Raw genomic sequence first — 22,345 nt, forward strand, 5'->3', positions numbered from 1 at the left:
AACCCCGCGTTCCTGTACTCTGTGTCTTTACCCAAAACAATCGCGGCTCACTCTTTGAGGAAAAAGTGATTGATGTGCAACGGAACCTTGAAACCGGCCCGTGGGGCGGTAGGCTTTGGCTTTCACCCGAAATTCTTTACTTTACTTTAGACACAGAGAGAGAGAGAGAGAGAGAGAGAGAGTACTTTGCAAAAGGAACCTACGACGGGAATTAACACTTAAGTACACACACTGCTCGGAAGCTAGAATGCCCCGAGCAGACGCCGAAAACCTGTAGGCCCCAAAATTGGCGCCCCTTCCGACATTTCTTTATACTTTGAGAGGGTAAATTACAAAGTAGAGTCCTAGGAATTCTTTACCTACATCCAGCTAGATACCACCTGTTTTGGCCAAATTTCGGCAACATAACGACCCCAAAACGTGTGCGAAACCAATTCCCTTGCTGGAACTCACTTTCACTGGCATAAACCCTCTGATTCCTGCCCAAAAACAGTAAATTCAGCACGCTGTATTTACTGGTTTTTGCCCTGTTTTCAGCCCTAAACAGTCCCCGAACTGTCCTCTGTCATTGGGGCGTTGTTCTCAATGATTTTGGCGTCCGTATGGCTGAAAAACAGTCAAATTACAGCGCATACACAGCGCTAAACGCACCTGTTTGGTGAAGTTATGACCCTCACCGATGCCTGCTTTTGGAGTAGCAATTAGCTACTCCTGTCCCTGCTCAAGGAGGCTCTTGCCTCAGCACAAAAGCATGAAACAACACAGTTGTACATCGGTCAAATGAAGAGCCCTCTTGTGGGGCATCACATAACTGCACGTAGGGGAGACAGAGAGCAGTGTGTAGTGTGCAGGGCATCACTCACACTATACATAGAGTGGAAAGAAAGCATTCCATAGCTCTTAACCTGTGACAAAAAACTGAAAAAGGAGCCCTCCCAGCTACAAATTCAGCGCCACTTCTTCATGCAAGAGGAAAGTCAAAAATGTGCCACTTGGTGCGATTACAAGCATTTTCACGTTTCGGGGTTGCCACCTAAACATCTCCCAGCTGGTTGCCCAGTTGACTTCGCGACAGAGTTGTAAAATGTTCCCCTTGTCATTCCGGAGGTAATGACGCGAACACATTTCACGGCCCAAAATAGCATTTCCCTAATTTTTAGGAGATGCTTCCGTTGGGCTCCCACTGGTCTTCTGACCATCTATCCTCATTGGGACCGCATCCAAAAGTGCAATGTGGCCCAACTATCGAATACTTTTTGTTGGTGATCCCACCTTGACTTTATGCCTTTATTGAGTTCACTTCCTAATATCCACCAACTTACTAAGTGCGACGGGAGGACCTACATGACCTTGAACTGGGTCTAGACATCCTCTTACAATACAAATTCCAGTGCCGACCCACTTCCCGTCTGCGGGTGAAACTACCGTTCAGATTGGTCATTCAATGTCCAACCATTTGCAACTTCAAAAAGAGGGTCTCAAAAATAAAACAAAAATCATTGGAAGAAACCAACAACTAAGGTTAGCAATTGCCACGTCCTCGTGACAAAGTTAACATTCCACGTCCTCGTGACACAGCTTGTGAAGACTTTAGTGTTTTGTGGCGAAATGTGCTTGCTTACTAAACCTGTCAATGATGACCCAAATCATATCATTCCCTTGTGGTGTCCTAGGAATTCTTGTAATGAAATCCATCGCAATAGACTCCCAAGGACCATTGGGGATAGGTAAAGGTTGCAACAATTCGAGAACCTTCTGTCTATCAAACTTTGATTTTTGACATGCCAAGCATTCATCAATGTAGTCGCATGTGTCCCTTTGTAATATTGGCCAAATAGAAGAAACGCTCCAAGGTGCTTAGAGTGGTTGCTCTTCCTCTATGTCCTACATAAGGAGGTTCATGACTCTCTTTCAAGACCTTTTGACGAAGAGAAGAGTTTACACAAAGATGATTATCTCTTATAAGGTATCCATCTTTGATGCAATAATTTGAATGAGATTCTCCTTCTTGCAGCTTCAACCATGTTGTTTGAAAATCAGCATCCTTGTCATAGGTATTTTTCATACCTTGAAAGTCTTCAAGATGAGCCACTGTGATGGTTGAAATTCAAGGAACTCTTGAAAGTGCGTCTGCGAGCACATTGTGCTTGCCATGAATATATAAGATTTGAAAATGAAACATTGAAAAAAAGTTTTCCCACTTAGCATGCTTTTCTTGTAAGTGCTTTTGAGTTTTGAAATACTTCAAGCTTTGGTGGTCAGTTCTTACAAGCAATTCATTACCTAAAGATAATGTTTCCATATCTTCAAAGCATGAACAACAACTAACAGCACTTTTCATAAATATCAAACCTCTTTTCTGCATCATTTAGGCGTCGGCTTTCGAAAGCTACAGCATGGCCTTCTTGATTAAGCACAGCAACAATGGAATTGCCACAAGCATCTGCTTCATTCAACCATGAATGGTTTTGCCAAGTCAGAGATTATGAGAATTGGGCCTGAAGTGAGCGCCATTTTCAGCTTTTTAAAAGCTGCCTTCTCTTTCTCCTTCCATTCTTCTTCGTGAGGTCATGTCAAGGAGAAGCATTATGGGCAAAATGCTTGATGAAGCGGCGATAGTAAGAGCATAACCAAAGAAAAGATCGCACTTAATGCACATCACAAAGATCTTGCCATTCTTGAAGTATTTTAATCTATTATCGATCCATTTAAATACCTTATGAACAGATCACATGCCCAAGATAATTTATCTTCCGCATGAAAAACTTGCTTTTCTTACCATTAATGAGAAGCTAGTTCTCATGAAGAAGTTGTAAAACACTTTCCAAATGTTGACAATGCTCCTCTTCATTCTTGCTAAACACAAGAATATCATCAAAGAAAGTACCGACATATTAGCGGTGACCTCTAAAGATACGCTACATCATGCGATTGAAAGTTGTTGGTGCATTAGTTAATCCAAAAGGAATCACCAAGAATTCGTATAAGCCAAAAGAAGTATGGAAAGCAACCTTGTGGGTGTCTTGTGGAATCACCCTGATTTGGTGATAGCCGCTCTTTAGATCAATCCTACTGAAAATCTTGGCGCCACCAAAGCGATCCAAAATGTCATCAATTCGTGGAATGGAAACCTGTCCTTCACATTATTTTGTTGAGTGCCCGATGGTCGATGCACATTCTGAAGGTGCCATCCTTTTTCAGAACAAGAAGAACTGGAGAACAAAAGGAGCTACTAGACTTAATCAACCCATGACTAAGTAGGTCTTCCACTTGCTTTCTGATTTCCTCTTGTTGAGGACAGCACACTCGATAAGGCGCAATGTTGGGAGGAGAGCTACCAAAGATGATATGTATTTGATGATCTTCACGCCTTTCTCGAGGTAGTTGATAAGGAAGATCTTCTGAAAAACAATCTTTATACTTTTCCAAGATTTTGAGTTGTCCTTAATTTTCAACATGCATCTTATCATGGCTATCATTTACATAAAGCAAAGAACATTGCACACAATCCTTGATTGCTCTAGTATGGCTTACCATTGGTATGATGTCCCCGGTTACGCCTGCTTTAATCATTAACTTTTTCCTTTATGGGTGAACTCGACGGTCTTCTTTTGAGAGTAGATAGTTGAATCCACTCTATGGTTCCAAGGCGTGCTACATGCTTCGCTTATGCAAGTCATTGGGGTATTCTCCCTACGACCTTAGCATTGAAAAGATCTTTCTTTTGGCCAAGCCTTAAAGCAGACATCGATCAATATGTTAGGGAATATTTGTTTGCCAAAAAATCAAGTACCATCAGCATAAAACGCCGCGGTTGCTCCAGCCTTTGTCCATGCCTGATCAAACTTGGGAGATTTTCCCCATGGATTTTATTACGGATCTCCCCAAGACTTGGACCAGAAATGATGCGATCTGGACCATTGTGAACGGATTTAGCAAGCAAGCTCAATTTATCCCACTCAAGAAAACGATCAAAGTAGATCATATGGCTAGGGTTTTTCTAGCACATATTTTCAAGCATCATGGGATGCACAAGTCTATTTTAAGTAATCGAGATCCTCGCATGACGCAAAAATTTTAGCATGCCTTGTTTGATAACTTTGGCACAAAGTTGAATTTTTCTTCTACAGACCATACCCAAACGGATGAGCAAAGTGAGATCGCCAATTCTACAGTATTGGATATGTTGAAATCGGACAGATAGTCTACCTAGGAGAAGTATTTACCCCACGTCGAATATGCACTAGAACAATACCGTACATTCGTCTAAAGGGAAGGCACCCTTTGAGATTCTGTTACAAACACTCCAAGTCGAAAATTGGGCACGACACACAAGAGAATCACTTAAAATACTTCAATATTTTATCATACTTTTAAAACAGAGTCGACAAGGCCCGGCGTAGTTCCCTGCCTAAAGGTACTAGCCCCAAAATCAAGCGCCCCTTTCGGTGTTTATTTTTATATTAATGCTTGAGCAAAGTTACAACTCCCGTAGGCCCTCTCTGCTCATATGCTCGTCAGCACAGTAATAGAGGGAACTAATTCTTATTGCGATCATGTCCATAGATTTCTCAAGACTGGAAGATTGCAATCATTTTGTCAATCATTCCAGCTTTCAATCCTGCACTCAAACACAATCACATGTGTGAGTAATCGTTTCAGAGAATTCTAGTTCATCAATCAAATATTGAGTTCATATTAAACAGAGTGTTTTAATCATTCAGTTCTAGTCATCTTATCGCTATGTAGCCATCTCATCCCTTGGGAACTCTTGATACGCTCACCAGAATTTCATTCAATCATTCAACATCAATCATCATCATCATTCAAAATTTATGATTCTCATCTTGAATCGTGATCGGGTTCATTCTGGAGCTGTCATTGCTCCCAATTCGTTATCATCTCATTCTCGATCTCACTTGTTATCTGTTCACAAATAGCAGGATCTTCCTAAAAACATTAATTTCATACATAAATCAAAGTCATCTTCATATCCTATTTCAAAATCGTTCATTCATAAAGTCATAAAACAAAATACTGTCAACTTATCAATATCTTTTTCAATTTTCTATCCAGTATCTGTTCTAGAGCGAGTATCTCGTCGCCCAGTTCTATTTTAGTATGTCGGTCGTTCTCATTCTTGTCCGTTTTTGGGGCATCGCGCAGATACATGTCCTTGTTCCCCACAGTCAAAACACTTCCCCGTTTTGAGGTATTCGCCTTTCTATCCCTCTGTTAGTCAGGAAGTGTATCTTTGTTTCCTCTTCTTCCGTCATCACTTGTCGAGGGTTGATTTCTTGGGTAAGTCAAGTTACTTGAATGCATAGCAAACCCTTGCTTAGCATGTCCCATCAACTGCTGTATAGACTCAGTTTTTTGTAACAAGCAGGACTCTCGTATCTCCTTGGGCAGTCCACAGCAAAATCGCTCGATTTGCTACTTAAAACTTGTAAGGTGCAGCGGAAGTGAATGTTGAACTTTGCTCAAGATGAGTGCTCCGAATTGTGCTCAAGGGTTCCTTTTACTTAAGGAAGGGAGAGCCTTCCGTTCCTTTAGTGAGAGAGTGCAAATGATCACAAACAAAGTGAGTGACACTGTGAATGAAGGTGCTAAGACTGAGAGAGAGAGAGAGAAGAATACGACACCAAACTGTTGTCGAACCCTCCTCCAAGGGCCCCTCTCTCGATGGCGAGAGAAGTCTATGCTATTGATTACACAAATCTGGTACAAAAGTGTTGATGCAAGTTCTTGATGCTATGATGCAATGACGATCTAAGTCGGTGACGATGGCGATGATGAGGGCGACGACAATGCTAACGACTGCTGGCTGAAAACGCTGCTATCTCTGGCTGAAAACGTTGTGGCAGCAAGCTGAAAAACGCTGATCTGGCTGTTGTAAAAACGCTAGCTTTGCTGATGTAAAACGCAGATCTGGCTGTTGTAAAACCACTAGCTTTGTTGATGTGAAAACGCTAGTCTTGTTGATCTGCACACGCTGGCTGTAGGAATCCCTAGCGCTAGGCTTAGGAAGCTTGTAGAAAACGCTGGTCTTGATGAATTCTTGCTGAGGAGAAACACTAGAGTGCCTGCTGCAGATTCTGTCTGTGCTCTCTTGGTTTCTTCTGCTCTGCTGAGTGACTGCCAGTTTTCTTTTATATTAACTTAGGAAATTTGCCCTACCCACTTTCCCAACAAAGTCACTTATTAATAATAAGTGGAAAATGGCTAAAATAGGGAAAATGGGTTCTGTGCATGACACCGGCCTGTACTTTCAAAAAGGGCGGTAGACTTTAAACTTAAACCTTATTTGCTTTCACCCATTTAATTTGTCGCCCACTTTACCTGTACTTTCAAGACACAACAAAGGGGAGAGGGATACAGGCTGCTAGATTGCACCTGTATGAGTAGACCGACACCAGATTGGCCCCTAACTTAGGCACCCCTTTCGGTATTTCTTTATTGTTTAAAAGAGAGAATAAACACTGTGGTTCCTACAAGCTGCCCCGCACAAGCTTGGCTGAATTTCAACTGTCGATTTCGGCAGCATAACTGTACTAGGACCCTTCACAGTCAGTATTCCCACGCATTGAATGACTTTCCCGACGCATACGGGCACTTTGCAAAACCTGGCAAGAATCTGCAGCACGCTGAATTTTCTGTTTTCAGCCCCGAAAATGCGCCAAATCACCTGTACAGCGGTCCCCTCGCATCCCCGAACCTCCTGGGGGTATTAGGGACCATTTAGGGCCAAAACCCTAAACCTGCAAAAATACACAGCGGACTGTAATTTACTGTTTCGGGCTCCGTTTCGCGTGCCGGTCGCATCCGTAGCAAGTCCTCGAGCTCCCGCACCTATAGGGCTACTTGCCCTTTGAATCGGAGGAGATTTCTGGCGTGAAACCTCTCCAAATTCACCTGAACCTGCGGGGGATTAGCCGCTAGCTAATCCAGTACCTGCGCAAGAGGGTCTTGCCTCGGCAATCGCGCATGAACCCACACAACTGTACATTGGTCAATTGAAAAGCCCACTAGAGGGGCATAACATACTGCCATAGGGGAGAGAGAGGGCAGTGCGTAGCGTGCAGGGCATCACTCCTGGCACCGCACTGTACATAGGAGGGAAAGGAAGCACTCCATAGCTCTTAACATGTGACAAAATCTGCAAATGAGCCCCTCCTCCCTTCAAATTCAGCGCCACTTCTTCATGCATGAGGAAAGTGCACAGAAATGTGCCACTTGGCACCTTTACAGCCTATTTCCAGTTTCAGGGTTGCCACCTAAAAATCTCCCAACCGGTTGCCCAGTTGACTTCACAGCAGAGTAAGAAAATGTTTCCGTTGTCATTCCGGAGGTAGTGACGCAAACACATTTTCAGGTCCCAAAATAGCAGTTCCCTAAATTTTAGAAGATGCTGCCATTGTATCTTTCTAGGTTATCTGACCCCCTTTGTACACTGCAGCCACACCCAGAACTGAAATGTAGCCTCTGTAGAAAAGGATTCCACTTTGGCTAGTCAATGACCCCACTTTGGCTAACCATAGTCCTTGTCCAACCTTAGTGCTCTCTTGCCCTCGGGCTTGGACTCCCTCTGAACAGTTCCACACTAGCTATGCAATGCAGGGCAGTTAGATTTCCCGAGGGGTGTTTCCAAAAAGTGAAAGTAAATAAATAATAAGAAAGAAATCAACAAAAAGGATAGATAGTAGTCACACGCTCGTGACAACCCCCCCTCTTGAAATCTCAAACGTCCTCGTTTGCATCTATGTCGTACATGCTCACAGTCAACATTGATGTATTCAACGCCTGTCGACATTTATACGACACATACATGCTCATTGTCAACCCTGGTGTATTCAACACCTCGTCGACACATGTATTGCTTGCGTGTGAGCCATGTCCCAATGACATAGTGGTAGCTTCGCACTCTGCCATTGCTTTGAGTCACTAACTTGCCAATGACAAAATGGTAGGCACACATTTTGCCACTGTCTTATAGTACACGTTGGGCCCAGTAACACTTTCGAGCATACCCAAACCGACAGTTTAAGAATGCAGTTACACATGTACGCTTTAATAGAAGCAGTTACTGTATCCTTGACAAACTGAGAAGAAATACTCGCTTCTATAGCACTAACCAAACTTTTGGACATTCCATAAGAGCAATTGTCAAACTGACAATCTGTACAACTCTAACATTCATGTAACATGTACTTGATTTGAGCTCACTTTAAATACCATGTACATCATTTGTTTCAAAAGCCATTGTCACACTAACAATCCATGTAGCTTTGAAACTCAAGGGGTCAAGGTAGGTTGCAAATCGAAGGCTTCAAGGTAAAGTGATAACACAGTTGGTGACTCTGCAAGTTCACCTTCTTCCATCCACTTAGCATCCATTGGTGGATAGTTTCTGAACTTTACCAAGTAACGCCTAGCAACCTTGCCTTTCACTTTCCTTTCTTTATGTGCCAAAATATGTTCTCGGACCAAGATCTCGTCAAGTTCCTCGACTTCCGGCTGATCTTTAGCTGGCATATCTTCTAGCACATCACCCACATAGGGTCTGAGAAGACTCACATGAAACGCATTGTGAATCTTCCAACTGTCAGGCAATTTCAGCCTATATGCAACATCACTGATTATGTGGCACACTTGAAAAGGCCCATGGTAACGCATGTTGAGCTTTGGAAACAGTCTTTCCTTGCCCTTCATCTTCTTTAACCTTGCCTTTTCAAAGCGTAAAAGCACCCAATCACCAAGTGAATATACCACTTCACGACGGTGACGATCAGCTGCTTTCTTTTGCTTTGCCCGAGTCTTTTCTAAGGCCACTTTGACCTTCTTGTACATTTCATCCATGTCCTTGACGTACTTATCTGCTTCAAATATCTTGTCCTTTGTATGCAGTATGGGAGGAGCTTTCTTGCCACCTTCAACTATCTCAAAAGGTGCCTTGCCAGTTGATGAATGCACTGTATTATTGTATGCATACTCCACCAATGGCAAATACTGTTCCCACTTTCCTTTATGCTCTGACACATAGCACTTCAGCAGATCTAGGACAGTAGAATTTGCCTCTTCTGACTGCCCATCTGTTTGAGGATGAAATGACGAAGAGAATTTGAGCGTTGTGCCCATATTCTCAAACAAGCCTCTCAAGAACAAACTTGTCATGCGTGGATCACGGTCGCTAACAATCGACTGTGGCATGCCATGATACTTTCAAATATTGCTCATAAACAAGCGTGCCATGTGATCTGGCTTTATCTTCTTCCTAACAGGAATAAAATGAGCCTGCTTGCTGAATCTACAAATGATGGTCCAAATACCATCGTTTCCCGTCTGCGTTCTCGGAAGATCAAAGATAAAATCCATAGCAATACTTTCGCATGGTTTATCTGGAATAGGTAGTGGTTGCAATAACCCTGGTGCCTTTTGCCTTTCAAACTTGACCTTCTAGCATATTAGGCATTCTCGCACAAAGGCATCCACATCTCTTCTCAATGTAGGCCAGTAGAAGAATGTCTCAACCGCTTTAATTGTAGCATCGATACCACGATGCCCTGCATACGGTGGGACATGACTCTCTTCCATAACTTTGCGTCACAATGTCTTTGTGACACACAATCTGCCATGCATCATCATGAACCCATCTTTGAGAAGATAGTGTTCATGACGTTGTCCATCCATTAGCTGCTCGAAGACCCTTGCAAAATCTTCATCATTTGCATATTGTTCCCTCATATCATCAAGTTCATGATGATAAGGAATTGACACAGCTGAAATTTGTGGCTTCCTTGACAAGGCATCAGCCACAACATTCTTCTCGCCTTCCACATGCACAATCTGAAAGTGGAACATGGACAAGATATTTGCCCATCGCATATGCTTCTCAGATAACTTTGCCTATGTCAAGAAGTATCGCAAGGTCTGATGGTCCGTTTGGACAACAAAGTCTGCACCTAGCAGGTAGTGTTTCCAACTTAAGAGCGCATGAATCACGGCCTGCAGTTCTTTTTCATAGACTTGCGTAGTCTTTTCTGGCCCTTGCAAGATTCTACTCTCATAGGCTACTACCCTGCCATCTTGCATTAGCACTGCACCAATGCTACTACCGCAGGCGTCACACTGGACCACAAATGACTTCCTAAGATCTGGCAACACAATGACTGGATCTGAAGTCATCTTTGCCTTTAAGAGATTAAACGCTGAAATCTCTTTTTGTGTCCATCTAAAGGTGACTGCCTTCTTTTGAAGAGCATGCAAAGGTGAAGCAATCTCAGCGAAATTTCGGATAAACCTTCTGTAATAGGAGCATAGTCCCAAGAAACTTCGGACATCGTGCACCGTCTTCAAATCTGGCCATGACTTGATCGCTTCAACTTTTGCAGGATCCATTCTGACACCATCCTTTGAGACAATGTGTCCAAAAAGTGAATCTCTTCTAGAAAAATTTCACTTTTCTTTGCATTGATGAGCAACTTATGACTGCGTAGCTCTTTGAACACAATGGCCAAGTGATGCCTATGCTCCTCTTCATTCTTTGAGTAGACTATCATGTCATCAAAGAATGTACCAACAAACTGCTGGTGTGGACGGAAAATTCTGTCCATCATCCTATTGAACGTAGCAGGAGCATTTGTGAGACCAAAGGGCATCACTAAATATTCGTAAAGGCCAAACGTTGTTCTAAAAGCAGTCTTGTGCACATCCTCTGATCTAATGCGGATCTGATGGTACCCACTCTTTAGATCTATCCTGCTAAACATAGCTGCTCCTTCTAATTTGTCCAGAATATCATCAATTCTAGGTATAGGGAACCTATTCTTGATGGTATTCTTGTTCAGTGCACGGTAGTCGATGCACATACGCCATGAGCCATCCTTTTTCTGCACCAATAACACTGGAGAACAGAATGGGGATGAACTGGGCTGAATCAGCCCCTTTTCTAACAGCTCCTGTACTTGGCCCATTATCTCTTTCTGCTGAGCCGCACTAACCCTGTACAGAGGCTTATTTGGTGGGCTACTGCCTGGCACCAAACCTATCGCATGGTCCTCAGGTCTCTCTGGCCGTAATTGAGACGGTGATGAATCGGAAAAACAGTCACTATACTGTTGTAAAAACATTGACCTTTTTTTATCTAGCACAGATAAATTTGATTCATCACAATCTGACATTTCACGTGCAAAAACCAAGTACGCAAAAAGATGCTTTTTCATTACAGAAGTAATAGCAGAAGCTGATACAGTGGGAATAGACTCCCCTTTAAGCTTTACATCCAGAATGTGAGTCTTTCCCCTGCTCTGTACAGTGATCTTTTTGTTGTAGACATCCATGATTCCGTGTACACGAAACAACCAAGGAATACCTAACAACACATCACATCTGTCACAAATGCGGGCACCACGTGCCAATAGAAAAGAACAGACTGAACAACTTTAAGCACTTCAAATAACAACTGAACTGAAATGGAGAGAGAGACGACACGCGACACGGAGTGGCGGAATTCCACCCCAGAGAGTATTGGCCCCAAACCTTGGCGCCCCTTTCGGTATTTCTTTATATTGCATCAACACAGTACGAGCCGGTACTCCAAACTCTGCACCTTCGTACTGAAGCATGCCAGAGAATGAGCCCTAGTCTCATATTTAAAGGCCCTTGGCCTGAAAAGCAGTTTACATGAAAAGCTTTCAAACTCAAAAGCTTCTGGTCCAAAAAGCACTTTACATGAAAAACTTTCAAACTCAAAAGCTTCTGGTCCAAAAAGCAATGCCAAAAGCTACCAGCGCAATATACGGAAATCCGTACAGCCTGCCATGTCATCATGTCAGCGCAATTTTCGGAATTTGTCTGCTACCTTAGGATTAGGGTTAGGGTTTTTGGCAGAAATTAGGGTTGCAGGTTTTAGGGTTAGGGTTTCCAGAATTAGGGTTTCAGCAGTTAGGGTTTTTGGCAGAAATTAGGGTTTGCAGGTTTAGGGTTAGGGTTTCCAGAATTAGGGTTTCAGCAGTTAGGGTTTCTGGCAGAAATTAGGGTTTGCAGGTTTTAGGGTTAGGGTTTCTAAAATTAGGGTTTCAGCAATTAGGGTTACCACGTCCTCACTCTGTGACACTTCTTCTACTGCTTCTTAGGGTTTAGGCCCCTCGGCCAGCATCTATAAGTTGGCTCCATTCTTTAGGCTTTGACACGTCAGCAGTTTGTTACATCTCCCCTTCTTGAAAGAGAGTAATCGTCCGCGATTACAACATATCTGCAAAACAACTCAAGTTAGCTCAAAAATTTCCGAGGGACAATCAATTTGCTCTTTTTATTAAGGAGTTAGCTTCTCCTTTCTGCTCTTTTGATCAAGGAGTTAGCTGCTCCTATCGACTGTTTTGATCAAGGAGTTAGCTTCTCCTTTCGGCTGTTTTGATCAAGGAGTTAGCTTCTCCTTTCGTCCAGATCGGAACTCTTGATATTCCGGCGTAATAAAATTAGCCATCACACCCAAACCGTATACTGATCTTCCTCGGGTGTCTTGATGTACTAAAATTACATACCCAGGCAATCTCATCCAGTTAGGAATATTCACTGTTGGCACATCACAATGCAACACAAATGCTCACATATGCATGTTACAGGACATAGAAACATAAAGCCGCCGATGAACACTCCTCCCGCATAACCTAACAAGGTCCGGGCCGGGAGATATTCAACTACTCCCTCATCACTCCTCCCGCATAACCTAGAAAGGTCCGGGCCGGGAGATATAGAGGCCTTTTACAACCAAACGCCCCCCAGACCGCAGCCTGCGTCGTTTGGAGGTGCTGAGAGTAACCACTGCTCAGACTTCTTAATACTCCTCCCGCATAACCATCCAGGTCCGGGCCGGGAGTCACACCAACAATTATTTCACAAGCATACAACCAAACGCTCCCCAGGCATCGGCCTGCGTCGTTCGGAGGTTTTCAAACATACAACGAAACGCTCCCCAGGCATCGGCCTGCGTCGTTCCGAGGTTCAAACAATACCAAAACAGTATTTCTCACTTCTCCACCCAAGAGTAAAATCACCAATCATTGAAACCAGTATCAAACCAGAGTCAAACAATTCAAATCGGCACCAAAACAGGTTCAAAACAGATACCATCCAGTTCAAACAAAGTTTCAAACAATACTTTCTTAAACAAAGTTCAAAAGTATCTAACTATAAAACAACTAGAGAGTTCATTCAGGCTTTTGTTCGGACAACCGAACTTTGAGGACGACTTGCTTGTCCTTCTACATCACGGTGATGGTTCGGTTCCGGACTTGGAGAGTCGCATCATTCTTGTCATGCCAAGGCATGCCTAATAGAACGTCACAATTGCCCAACTTCATGATGTGGAAATCAGCTTTTCCATGATAATCTTGAATAGTCACTGGAAGAGCACCAATGAGCGGTACTACTTTCTGAGTTTGCCCTGTGGCTAGCTCAGCTTCAATTTCTCCACCCTCTGCATCATAATCAAAGTGCATCTGCTTTAAGAATTCAGGATGGATAAAGTTCTCTATAGCTCCCGGGTCAAAGAAAATAAGGGCTTTGAAACCATTGACTTTGCCATATGCTCGACACAATTCGTTTGTACTCTCAAGGCGTATGCCATAAATATCAGGAACTAGTCCAATAGCGGGTCTAGCTCTCTTAGCAGGAGGTGGCGCCGGGGTTCTGTCGACCGATGGTGCGGGCGTCGGCCCCTCTGGTCTATCAGTGCGTTTGGGACAATTAGAATGATTGTGCCCTGTTTGAAAGCATCCAAAGCATCGGCCTTCTTGTAGTAAGGTGTCTCGTTGTTGAGGCGTCAAACGAAGCCTTTGCGGTTGATTTTCACGAAACTCTCAAGAATTTGTTCGTTGTTGCCGAGAGTTGTGGTTAGTGGCCAGAGATTCTTCTGTGGTAAACTCTAGCTTTCCCTTCATCAGTTTGTAGCCGACCACGGCATGGTCCATAAGTTCTTGCATGGTAGAGACTTGCTTGGATAGACAATATTCCTGCAATGGTGATGGTAGTCCAATGGTGTATCGCTCGCATTGGGCCTCCAAGGGAAGAGATCTAAAGAAGGACACCGGAAGGTACACATCGAGAAACCTTTGGTTATATTCGTCCATGGTTTCAGTGGCAAGCATTTTCAAGTTGCCCCATTCTGCCAAAATCCGCACTTCAAACATAGAGGTCATGTAACTACGTGCAAAAACTGTCTTGAAAGCTTGCCAGGTCCTTGGAGCATGCGGTTGTGTCGCGATTGAACTCCACCATTGCATAGCATTATCTTTAAGAAATCCCGCTGCTCGAGAAATCTTGGATTCTTCTGTATAGTTCCCTAAAGCATAGATGTTGTCGAATTGCTGTAGAAACTGCAATGCTTTCTTGCGATCTTTCACCCCAGAAAAAGTGAAAAATTTGATTGTCGTGCCACCATCCTTGAAATCTTTGGGTTGGTTAGGCGCATATGCCGAGTATGGATAATAAGGGTATCCATATGGGCTCCAACCATTGTATCCTGGTGGCGGTGGTGGTGGAGGTGGGGGCAATGGCGGTGGCAAAGGCGGTTGCACTGGATCAGGGTCAGATGGCTGCACCATATTCCTGAAGACTCCCCCGATTGGAACAGACGGCTGAGAAGGTTGCCGGTTAGAAGCTCTCGTACTTTCTGGTGCCGAAGGAGGAGGTACCACCTGGGGCAGCAGAGGGGGTAACATGAAGTTCAAAAATTGTTGAAAACTTTGCAGCATTGGAAGATTCTGCTGAGGATGCCGCAAAAGAATGTCGTGGAGTTCGTTGAGCAGGAACTGCAAATATTCTGCTGAATCCATGAATTCCAAGTATTGGGTTCTTAATTGGCTTATGCCCTGTAAGACACTGCGGTGAAGACGGGAGCGCGCCCGATGCGCGATGAAGTAAGGGTGGGAGTGGCTAATAAGTCCGGGTTGGAGGGCGAAGATATCCTCGAATAAAGCTCTGTCTGCTCTTTTGTAGGACCAGTATGCTTTCAGAAAAGCACACGCCTGATGCTCTAATACCACTGTCACAAATGCGGGCACCACGTGCCAATAAAAAAGAACAGACTGAACAACTTTAAGCACTTCAAATAACAACTGAACTGAAATGGGGAGAGAGACGACACGCGACACGGAGTGGCGGAATTCCACCCCAGAGAGTATTGGCCCCAAACCTTGGCGCCCCTTTCGGTATTTCTTTATATTGCATCAACACAGTACAAGCCGGTACTCCAAACTCTGCACCTTCGTACTAAAGCATGCCAGAGAATGAGCCCTAGTCTCATATTTAAAGGCCCTTGGCCTGAAAAGCAGTTTACATGAAAAGCTTTCAAACTCAAAAGCTTCTGGTCCAAAAAGCAGTTTACATGAAAAACTTTCAAACTCAAAAGCTTCTAGTCCAAAAAGCAATGCCAAAAGCTGCCAGCGCAATTTACGAAAATCCGTACAGCCTGCCACGTCATCATGTCAGCGCAATTTTCGGAATTTGTCTGTTGCCTTAGGATTAGGGTTAGGGTTTTTGGCAGAAATTAGGGTTGCAGGTTTTAGGGTTAGGGTTTCCATAATTAGGGTTTCAGCAGTTAGGGTTTTTGGCAAAAATTAGGGTTTGCAGGTTTAGGATTAGGGTTTCCAGAATTAGGGTTTCAGCAGTTAGGGTTTTTGGCAGAAATTAGGGTTAGGGTTTCCAGAATTAGGGTTTCAGCAATTAGGGTTACCACGTCCTCACTCTGTGATACTTCTTCTACTGCTTCTTAGGGTTTAGGCCCCTCGGCCGGCATCTGTAAGTTGGCTCCATTCTTTAGGCTTTGACACGTCAGCAGTTTGTTACAACATCCGTCCAGTAGCATGATATAAAATTCTTCAGCATCTACATAGGATTGGATATGTAGGCGCAACTTTCCAATGATGGGTGTCACAACCTCTGTATGGTCAGGACATGCCACAAACCTGCCTCTGCTGTATACCCCATCTCTTCAGGTCTGATTCCCAACTTTGAAGACAAGTATGGGGAAATGAAGTTGGCTTTGGCACCTGGATCAAAGAAGATAAGCACTGTTTGATCCATGCCCTTTCCCCATGCTCTGCAAAGCTCACTTGCATCTGAATTTGGCTTGTCGCCCACCATATCTGGCACTAGACCAGCCATGGGCTTCTTTCCTTTCTTGTCCTCCTTGTCTTCAGAATCAGCTGGCCTTTTCTTTGTAGGACAATTGTAAGCAATGTGGCCAGGCTACTCACAGATGAAGCATTTGTTTTCAAACCTCAGGACCTTCTTTTGTTCTTCCGACTTGCGAGGAAAACGTCTTTTCCATTTCTTCGCTGGTCCCTTTTCTGATTAAGCCGTAGCTTTGTCTATCCCTGCGTTGGCTGGCTCCTAAGTCACTTTAGGAACCTCCTTGGGAACATACTTCTTCGCTGAATTTTTCTTGGCTGATCCTTCCTTGACGCCAGTATTGAATTCACAATCTTCTTCCTTGAGCAAATCATTGCCAGTGTTTGCTACCTCGATTAGCTGCGTCAAAGTAGTGACTTTGGTCTTCGTGCAGTACTTTCTCAATCCTTTGGGTAGGCCACAACTGTATTTTTCAATCTGTTCTGTCAATGGCACAAACCTATAGGAAGTTACTGGAAGTAGAGCTTTCCAAAACTTCCGATTGTAGTCATCGAGATTCTTGCAAGTGGTAGCATTAAGCTGGTGCCATTTTGTCATGACATCTGCTTCAAAGTCATCAGATAACCATGCTGCTGCAAAAATCTGCTTGAAGTAAATCCCTGTGGACGGAGCTTGCCCTTGTAGCAATAAAGTTGTCCACCATTGTCCCGCATTCCCTGTCAACAAAGTGGCTGCCTTGCGGGCCTTGCGGACCTTTGAAGCCTCTGTAAAGTTTCCCCCGGCATAGGCCTTGTCAAACTGCTGGAGGAATGAGAGAGCCTTCTTCCTGTCATCAAACCCTGTAAAGGTCGTGAATGTCACACCTTTGCCACCTTCTTTGTACGGAGTTTGCCTCTCCAGCGGCGTTAAATTGTCATATGGAAGTGACTGAAACATGGGAACACTATTAGGGTTCATTTGTGTTCCCTGACCGCAGTTAAGTTGACCTGGAAATGCCATATTTGGCTGCTGATTTGTAATTCCAGCCATACCAAAATTTGCCTGTGGCATCCCAAATTGGCCCTGAGTGCTTTGAAACCCTGGTAGCATGACCGTGACACCATACATGGGGTTAGGCATCATCGTTTGAGCACCCCCCAACACTGTTCCTGGCATGTAAAACTGATTTCTAGGTGCATGACCAGCCATACTCTAGAATACCGATCCACCTGTACTGAAGGTGGTGGGAAAATCTGTTGCATGGCCTGTAGGTTGCTTCCCTGCCCATTAGAACCAGCTATAGGCTGCTGAAAAGTGGCTGGCTGAACTGGCACAGCTTGAAAGACTGGCATCTCAGCCACCTGTTCTTGCACCTTAGACACAAGTATTGGAGACTGCATGTTCTCCGTTAAGTGTACAGATGTTTCCATTGACTCTACAGTATGAATCACCTGTGTTCGAGCCTTAACAGGCTTTTGAATATAATCTAGTGACCCAACTTGCTGAGACGGAAGAGGAGGTTGCAGAAAGGCTAAAACCTCGGGTTCTGCATTACTTGTGTGAACATAGCCACAGCAGTAGCCAACTGGGTCCTGAATATATCATCATCCGTCTGTGGTGGTCTTGAAGACTCACCCACTTCATGTGTCTGTTGACCCTGTGAAGAGGAAACCTCTTCAGTCACATCATATGGTCTGTCAGCCATAATTGCAATTCCCTGTGTCTGGTCTATGATCCCCTGTGTCTTCAAACCCAAACTGACCAAGGCTCACTTCTATGGGAAAAAGTGATTTAATCCCGGCAACCTCTACTTTCAAGACACAAACAAAGGGGAGAGGGATACAGGCTGCTAGATTGCACCTGTATGAGTAGACCGACACCAGATTGGCCCCTAACTTAGGCGCCCCTTTCGGTATTTCTTTATTGTTTAAAAGAGGGAATAAACGCTTTGGTTCCCTACAAGCTGCCCCGCACAAGCTTGGCTGAATTTCAACTGTTCCGGCCCCATTTCAACGGCATAACTGTACTAGGACCCTTCACAGTCAGTATTCCCATGCATTGAATGACTTTCCCGACGCATACGGGCACTTTGCAAAACCTGGCGAGAATCTGCAGCACGCTGAATTCTCTGTTTTCAGCCCCGAAAATGCGCCAGATCACCTGTACAGCGGTCCCCTCACGTCCCCAAACCTCCTGGGGGTATTAGGGACCGTTTAGGGCCAAAACCCTACACCTGCAAAAATTTACAGCGGGCTGTAATTTACTGTTTCGGGCTCCGTTTCGCGTGCCGATCGCATCCGTAGCAAGTCCTCAAGCTCCCGCACCTGTAGGGCTACTTGCCTTTGAATCGGACGAGCTTTCTGGCGTGAAACCTCTCCGAATTCACCTGTACCTACGGGGGATTAGCCGCTAGCTAATCCAGTACCTGTGCAAGAGGCTCTTGCCTCAGCAATCACGCATGAACCCACACAACTGTACATTGGTCAATTGAAAAGCCCACTAGAGGGGCATAACATACTGCCATAGGGGAGAGAGAGGACAGTGCGTAGCGTGCAAGGCATCACTTCTGGCACCGCACTGTACATAGGAGGGAAAGGAAGCACTCCATAGCTCTTAACCTGTGACAAAATCTGCAAATGAGCCCCTCCTCCCTTCAAATTCAGCACCACTTCTTCATGCATGAGGAAAGTGCACAGAAATGTGTCACTTGGCACCTTTACAGCCTATTTTCCGTTTCGAGGTTGCCGCCTAAAAATCTCCCAACCGGTTGCCTAGTTGACTTCACGGCAGAGTAAGAAAATGTTTCCCTTGTCATTCCGGAGGTAATGACGCAAACACATTTTCAGGTCCCAAAATAGCAGTTCCCTAAATTTTAGGAGATGCTGCCATTGTATCTTTCTAGGTCATCTGACCCCCTTTGTACACTGCAGCCACACCCAGAACTGAAATGTAGCCTCTGTAGCGAAGGATTCCACTTTGGCTAGTCAATGACCCCACTTTGGCTAACCATAGTCCTTGTCCAACCTTAGTGCTCTCTTGCCCTCAGGCCTGGACTCCCTCTAAATAGTTCCACACTAGCTATGCAATGCAGGGCAGTTAGATTTCCTGAGGGGTGTTTCCAAAAAGTGAAAGTAAATAAATAATAAGAAAGAAATCAACAAAAAGGATAGATAGTAGTCACACGCTGGTGACAGTGCACTGTAAAATGCTCATGATGGCTACTGACTGTAATGCTGACGATCATGTTGTGTGCAAACAGAGGATATGCAACCGCTCTAAGTGCGTGGACATGCACGGCCTGCACACAGGCTCACAAAGGTGCCAGAACACTTCCTAAGAGGACATGAACCCTGGACCTGAAGTAGCTTGTCCAAATGCACATAGGGTTAGATGTGCACGTGACAAAACTGATCTTTTTAAAGGATGAAGCAAGTAGAAAAACATCCCAAAACCTTTCGCAATAAGTATCCTGAATATCTGCCTTCACCATCCAAAGATGATTCCAGACAGTAATCACGTCACATTCGTACTCTTGAGTGAGCCATGAGGAAATAAAAAATCTCTTGAACTTAAGCCACTTTGTCAATGCTTCTTTTCGTAGCAGAAGAGTGGACCACCATGTCCGTGCATTTCCTTTCAAATAGGATGATGCCCTTCTAATCTTGGAGGCTCTGAATAGTGCCCTCCAGAAAAGCTATGTCAACCTGTTGAATAAAAGCAAGGGCCCTCTACGCATCTCTCTCCCCCTCTGTCGCGTGTATTCTCTCCAACTAGTTGTATCGTCGACTTTGACATATTGAATCTCGTAGATCTGCAATTCTGACTTAACAGCTCTAATATGCGAATAGTTCTAATTTCATTAAATTGAAATTACTCTATAAAATAAAATAAAAGTCAATTAAGGAACGGTAAGTTTTTCTTTTCCCTTCCATGGATTCTCATATGTGGTGGTTGATGTTAGTAGAGTCACATGGCGATTATACTCTTAACCATAATTGCCTTGGGGGTTGCCCTTACGTGCATGCTAGCACCTCCAATCAGTAAATGGTTGGGCAGTATGAAGTTTAGTGATTGATGTTTCTTGACAAGTTGCAAATTTGTGCTGTTAAGAATACAGTCTAGGAGGATAAGGGATGTATGGCACGAGCATACGCATGATGCAACGTGGCACCTATAGTTTCCATACCCTGGATCACTCATGCTTTTTTCGACTTGTGCTTTATAGATTATGCTGCTGGTTGAACGACACAGCCAACTAGGCCATTGAAGACACTGATTCAGGTGGCTGATTTTGACAGCCGGCGCCGTCCCTAAACAGCCAGCACATAAGATCTTCCAAGGTGACGCAATTTTGCAAAACTTGCAGCCTATAGAGCCCTTTCAGCATAGCAGCAATTTGCAAAGCAGCACATGGTCCTCACTGCCTAGGCTGTTTCATCATCCAGGAGTCCACGTGCTTGATCTACGTAAGGATACAAGAGGATGCAAACCAGCTAGGAGACATTTCTATAGCCAAGACTTGGTGCTGCGTCTCTGCAGCCAAGAGAAGCTCATAGCGCTTGGGTCACTCCAGCCAAGTGTTATAACTATTGGACAGCCATAGATTCCCCTTCTTTTAAGGTGCAGCCCACAACCTCAGCCAGCCTAGCTGTTGCAGCAACTTGACCCTTTCCAAGGCTGTCACAAAGTGATGAAGTGGCATGACCATGCTGAAGTGAACGAGGAGAGCATTGGCCTGGTTGGAGCCACACTGGAGCAAAGGACCCGAGTTTCAGTCTGGCGTGTGAAATGCAACAGGATTCCCGACAAGAATCGCACGTGTTTTACTGGCAACTGAGGGCCTTTATAAGGAGGCATAGGGGGTCACTCTTGTAGGTCATTGCATGATTGCAAGATTGCAGAGCGACTCCTCGACAATTGCATATGCGATCATCAATAAACATAGAAACGCCATGTGAGACACCTGACTTAGGGGCCATTGCATCTGGGTGGAGAACTCCACTCCTCTTTATCTCCTTTTCAGTGCTCTTTTCAAATTTTCAAGTGTTGCTGTGCTCGATAAGGATTCACCGCCTTGCCAGTGGCTTGCCGGTTACAAAGGTGGTTTTCTCAAGCTCCTAGGGGCAGCATTTTTGCAGCACACAAGGCACCATAACATGCCTATCACAGCCCAGTAAGGGCCGCCATACAACAACCCTCAAGCGCCTCCCGCTTGGGTGGGAGTAGGCATTGAAGGCAGCAAACAAGAAGCCTGTACCAACTTCCATGCCAGTTAAGAAAAGCAAGGGGCAGCTTAGCTAGAGCGGTTTTCTTTCTTTTTGGTGGGTTGGGGGGGCGGTTTGTGCAACCTCGTGGAATGCTCCAACTCCTTGTGGCAACGTAAGGGAGAGTGGATCCCATGATACACACAGACATGGAACATTCTATCTTCCGATACGCATCTCATGAAAATTTAACCATTCAGTGCCAGTAATATGATCAGGTTTTTTCTTCATTCTCTCTCTTGTCCAAGATTGATACAATCTTTGCATCAACTTTTGCCAAATAGTTTCCACATGTACTTTAAGATGACCAAGAACTGAGTGAGAATTAAGACATGCCCCAGCTTGGCTGCTCCCTCAACCACACAAGGAACTCTTGCTATCATTGACAAACAGCTTTGACATAAACAAATGATGCTTACAGAATACAGCTCATTCATGAAACAGCAAGTGCTTGCACGAACACAAATGTAACGTTGATAAAAAAAAAAACTTCCTTTTCCTATGTTTGTGCTTCTCATGCGGAAACAAGCAGTATCCTCGTTTACCCAGTAGAGCCATCACAGGCCAACAGATGGCAAAGGTCGTACAGGCAGATACCTGACAATTTTTGTGCAGAGTTGGCTGTTAAATTCAAGAGCAAGAGGCCCTACCTGAAGAGGTCCCAACAGGTTTCCAGGTTAGAGGCGTCCGAAGGAGACGAGCTGGAGGCAAAGACGCTACGGTACACTGGCCCAACCGAGGGCCGATCATCAGAAGAGGTCCTTGAAGGCTCAACTTGCTCGATGTAGCATCCTCTTCGCCAGTCCGCCATAGCAACCTTCCACAGTCCCACTCAACAGCTGACGACTCGACGCACTTTATGATCGTACCAACCAAACGCACAGAAACATGAATGGCTTGCCAATTGGCATAGCTTGGAAACGAGAGAGTTGCATGCAGTTCACACACAAGCTGGAGACTTGGACGTCAGT

The 22,345-nt window shown here is 44.5% G+C and overlaps 1 protein-coding gene across 1 annotated transcript in view; it reads right to left on the minus strand.

The window, feature by feature from the left end:
• LOC147438320 (long chain acyl-CoA synthetase 4-like) overlaps window positions 1–22,315 on the minus strand; it is a 181,671-nt gene extending 159,356 nt beyond the window's left edge. Inside the window, exon 1 of the mRNA XM_086487603.1 lies at window positions 22,025–22,315. Coding sequence (XP_086343729.1) covers window positions 22,025–22,185 — 161 coding nt within the window. The 5' untranslated portion in view covers window positions 22,186–22,315. The remainder of the gene's footprint in view (window positions 1–22,024) is intronic.
• Between the last annotated feature and the right edge of the window lie 30 nt (window positions 22,316–22,345).

Source organism: Adiantum capillus-veneris, chromosome 17 (assembly GCF_014529385.1).
Source record: "Adiantum capillus-veneris isolate H3 chromosome 17, ASM1452938v2, whole genome shotgun sequence".
NCBI lineage: Eukaryota > Viridiplantae > Streptophyta > Polypodiopsida > Polypodiales > Pteridaceae > Adiantum > Adiantum capillus-veneris.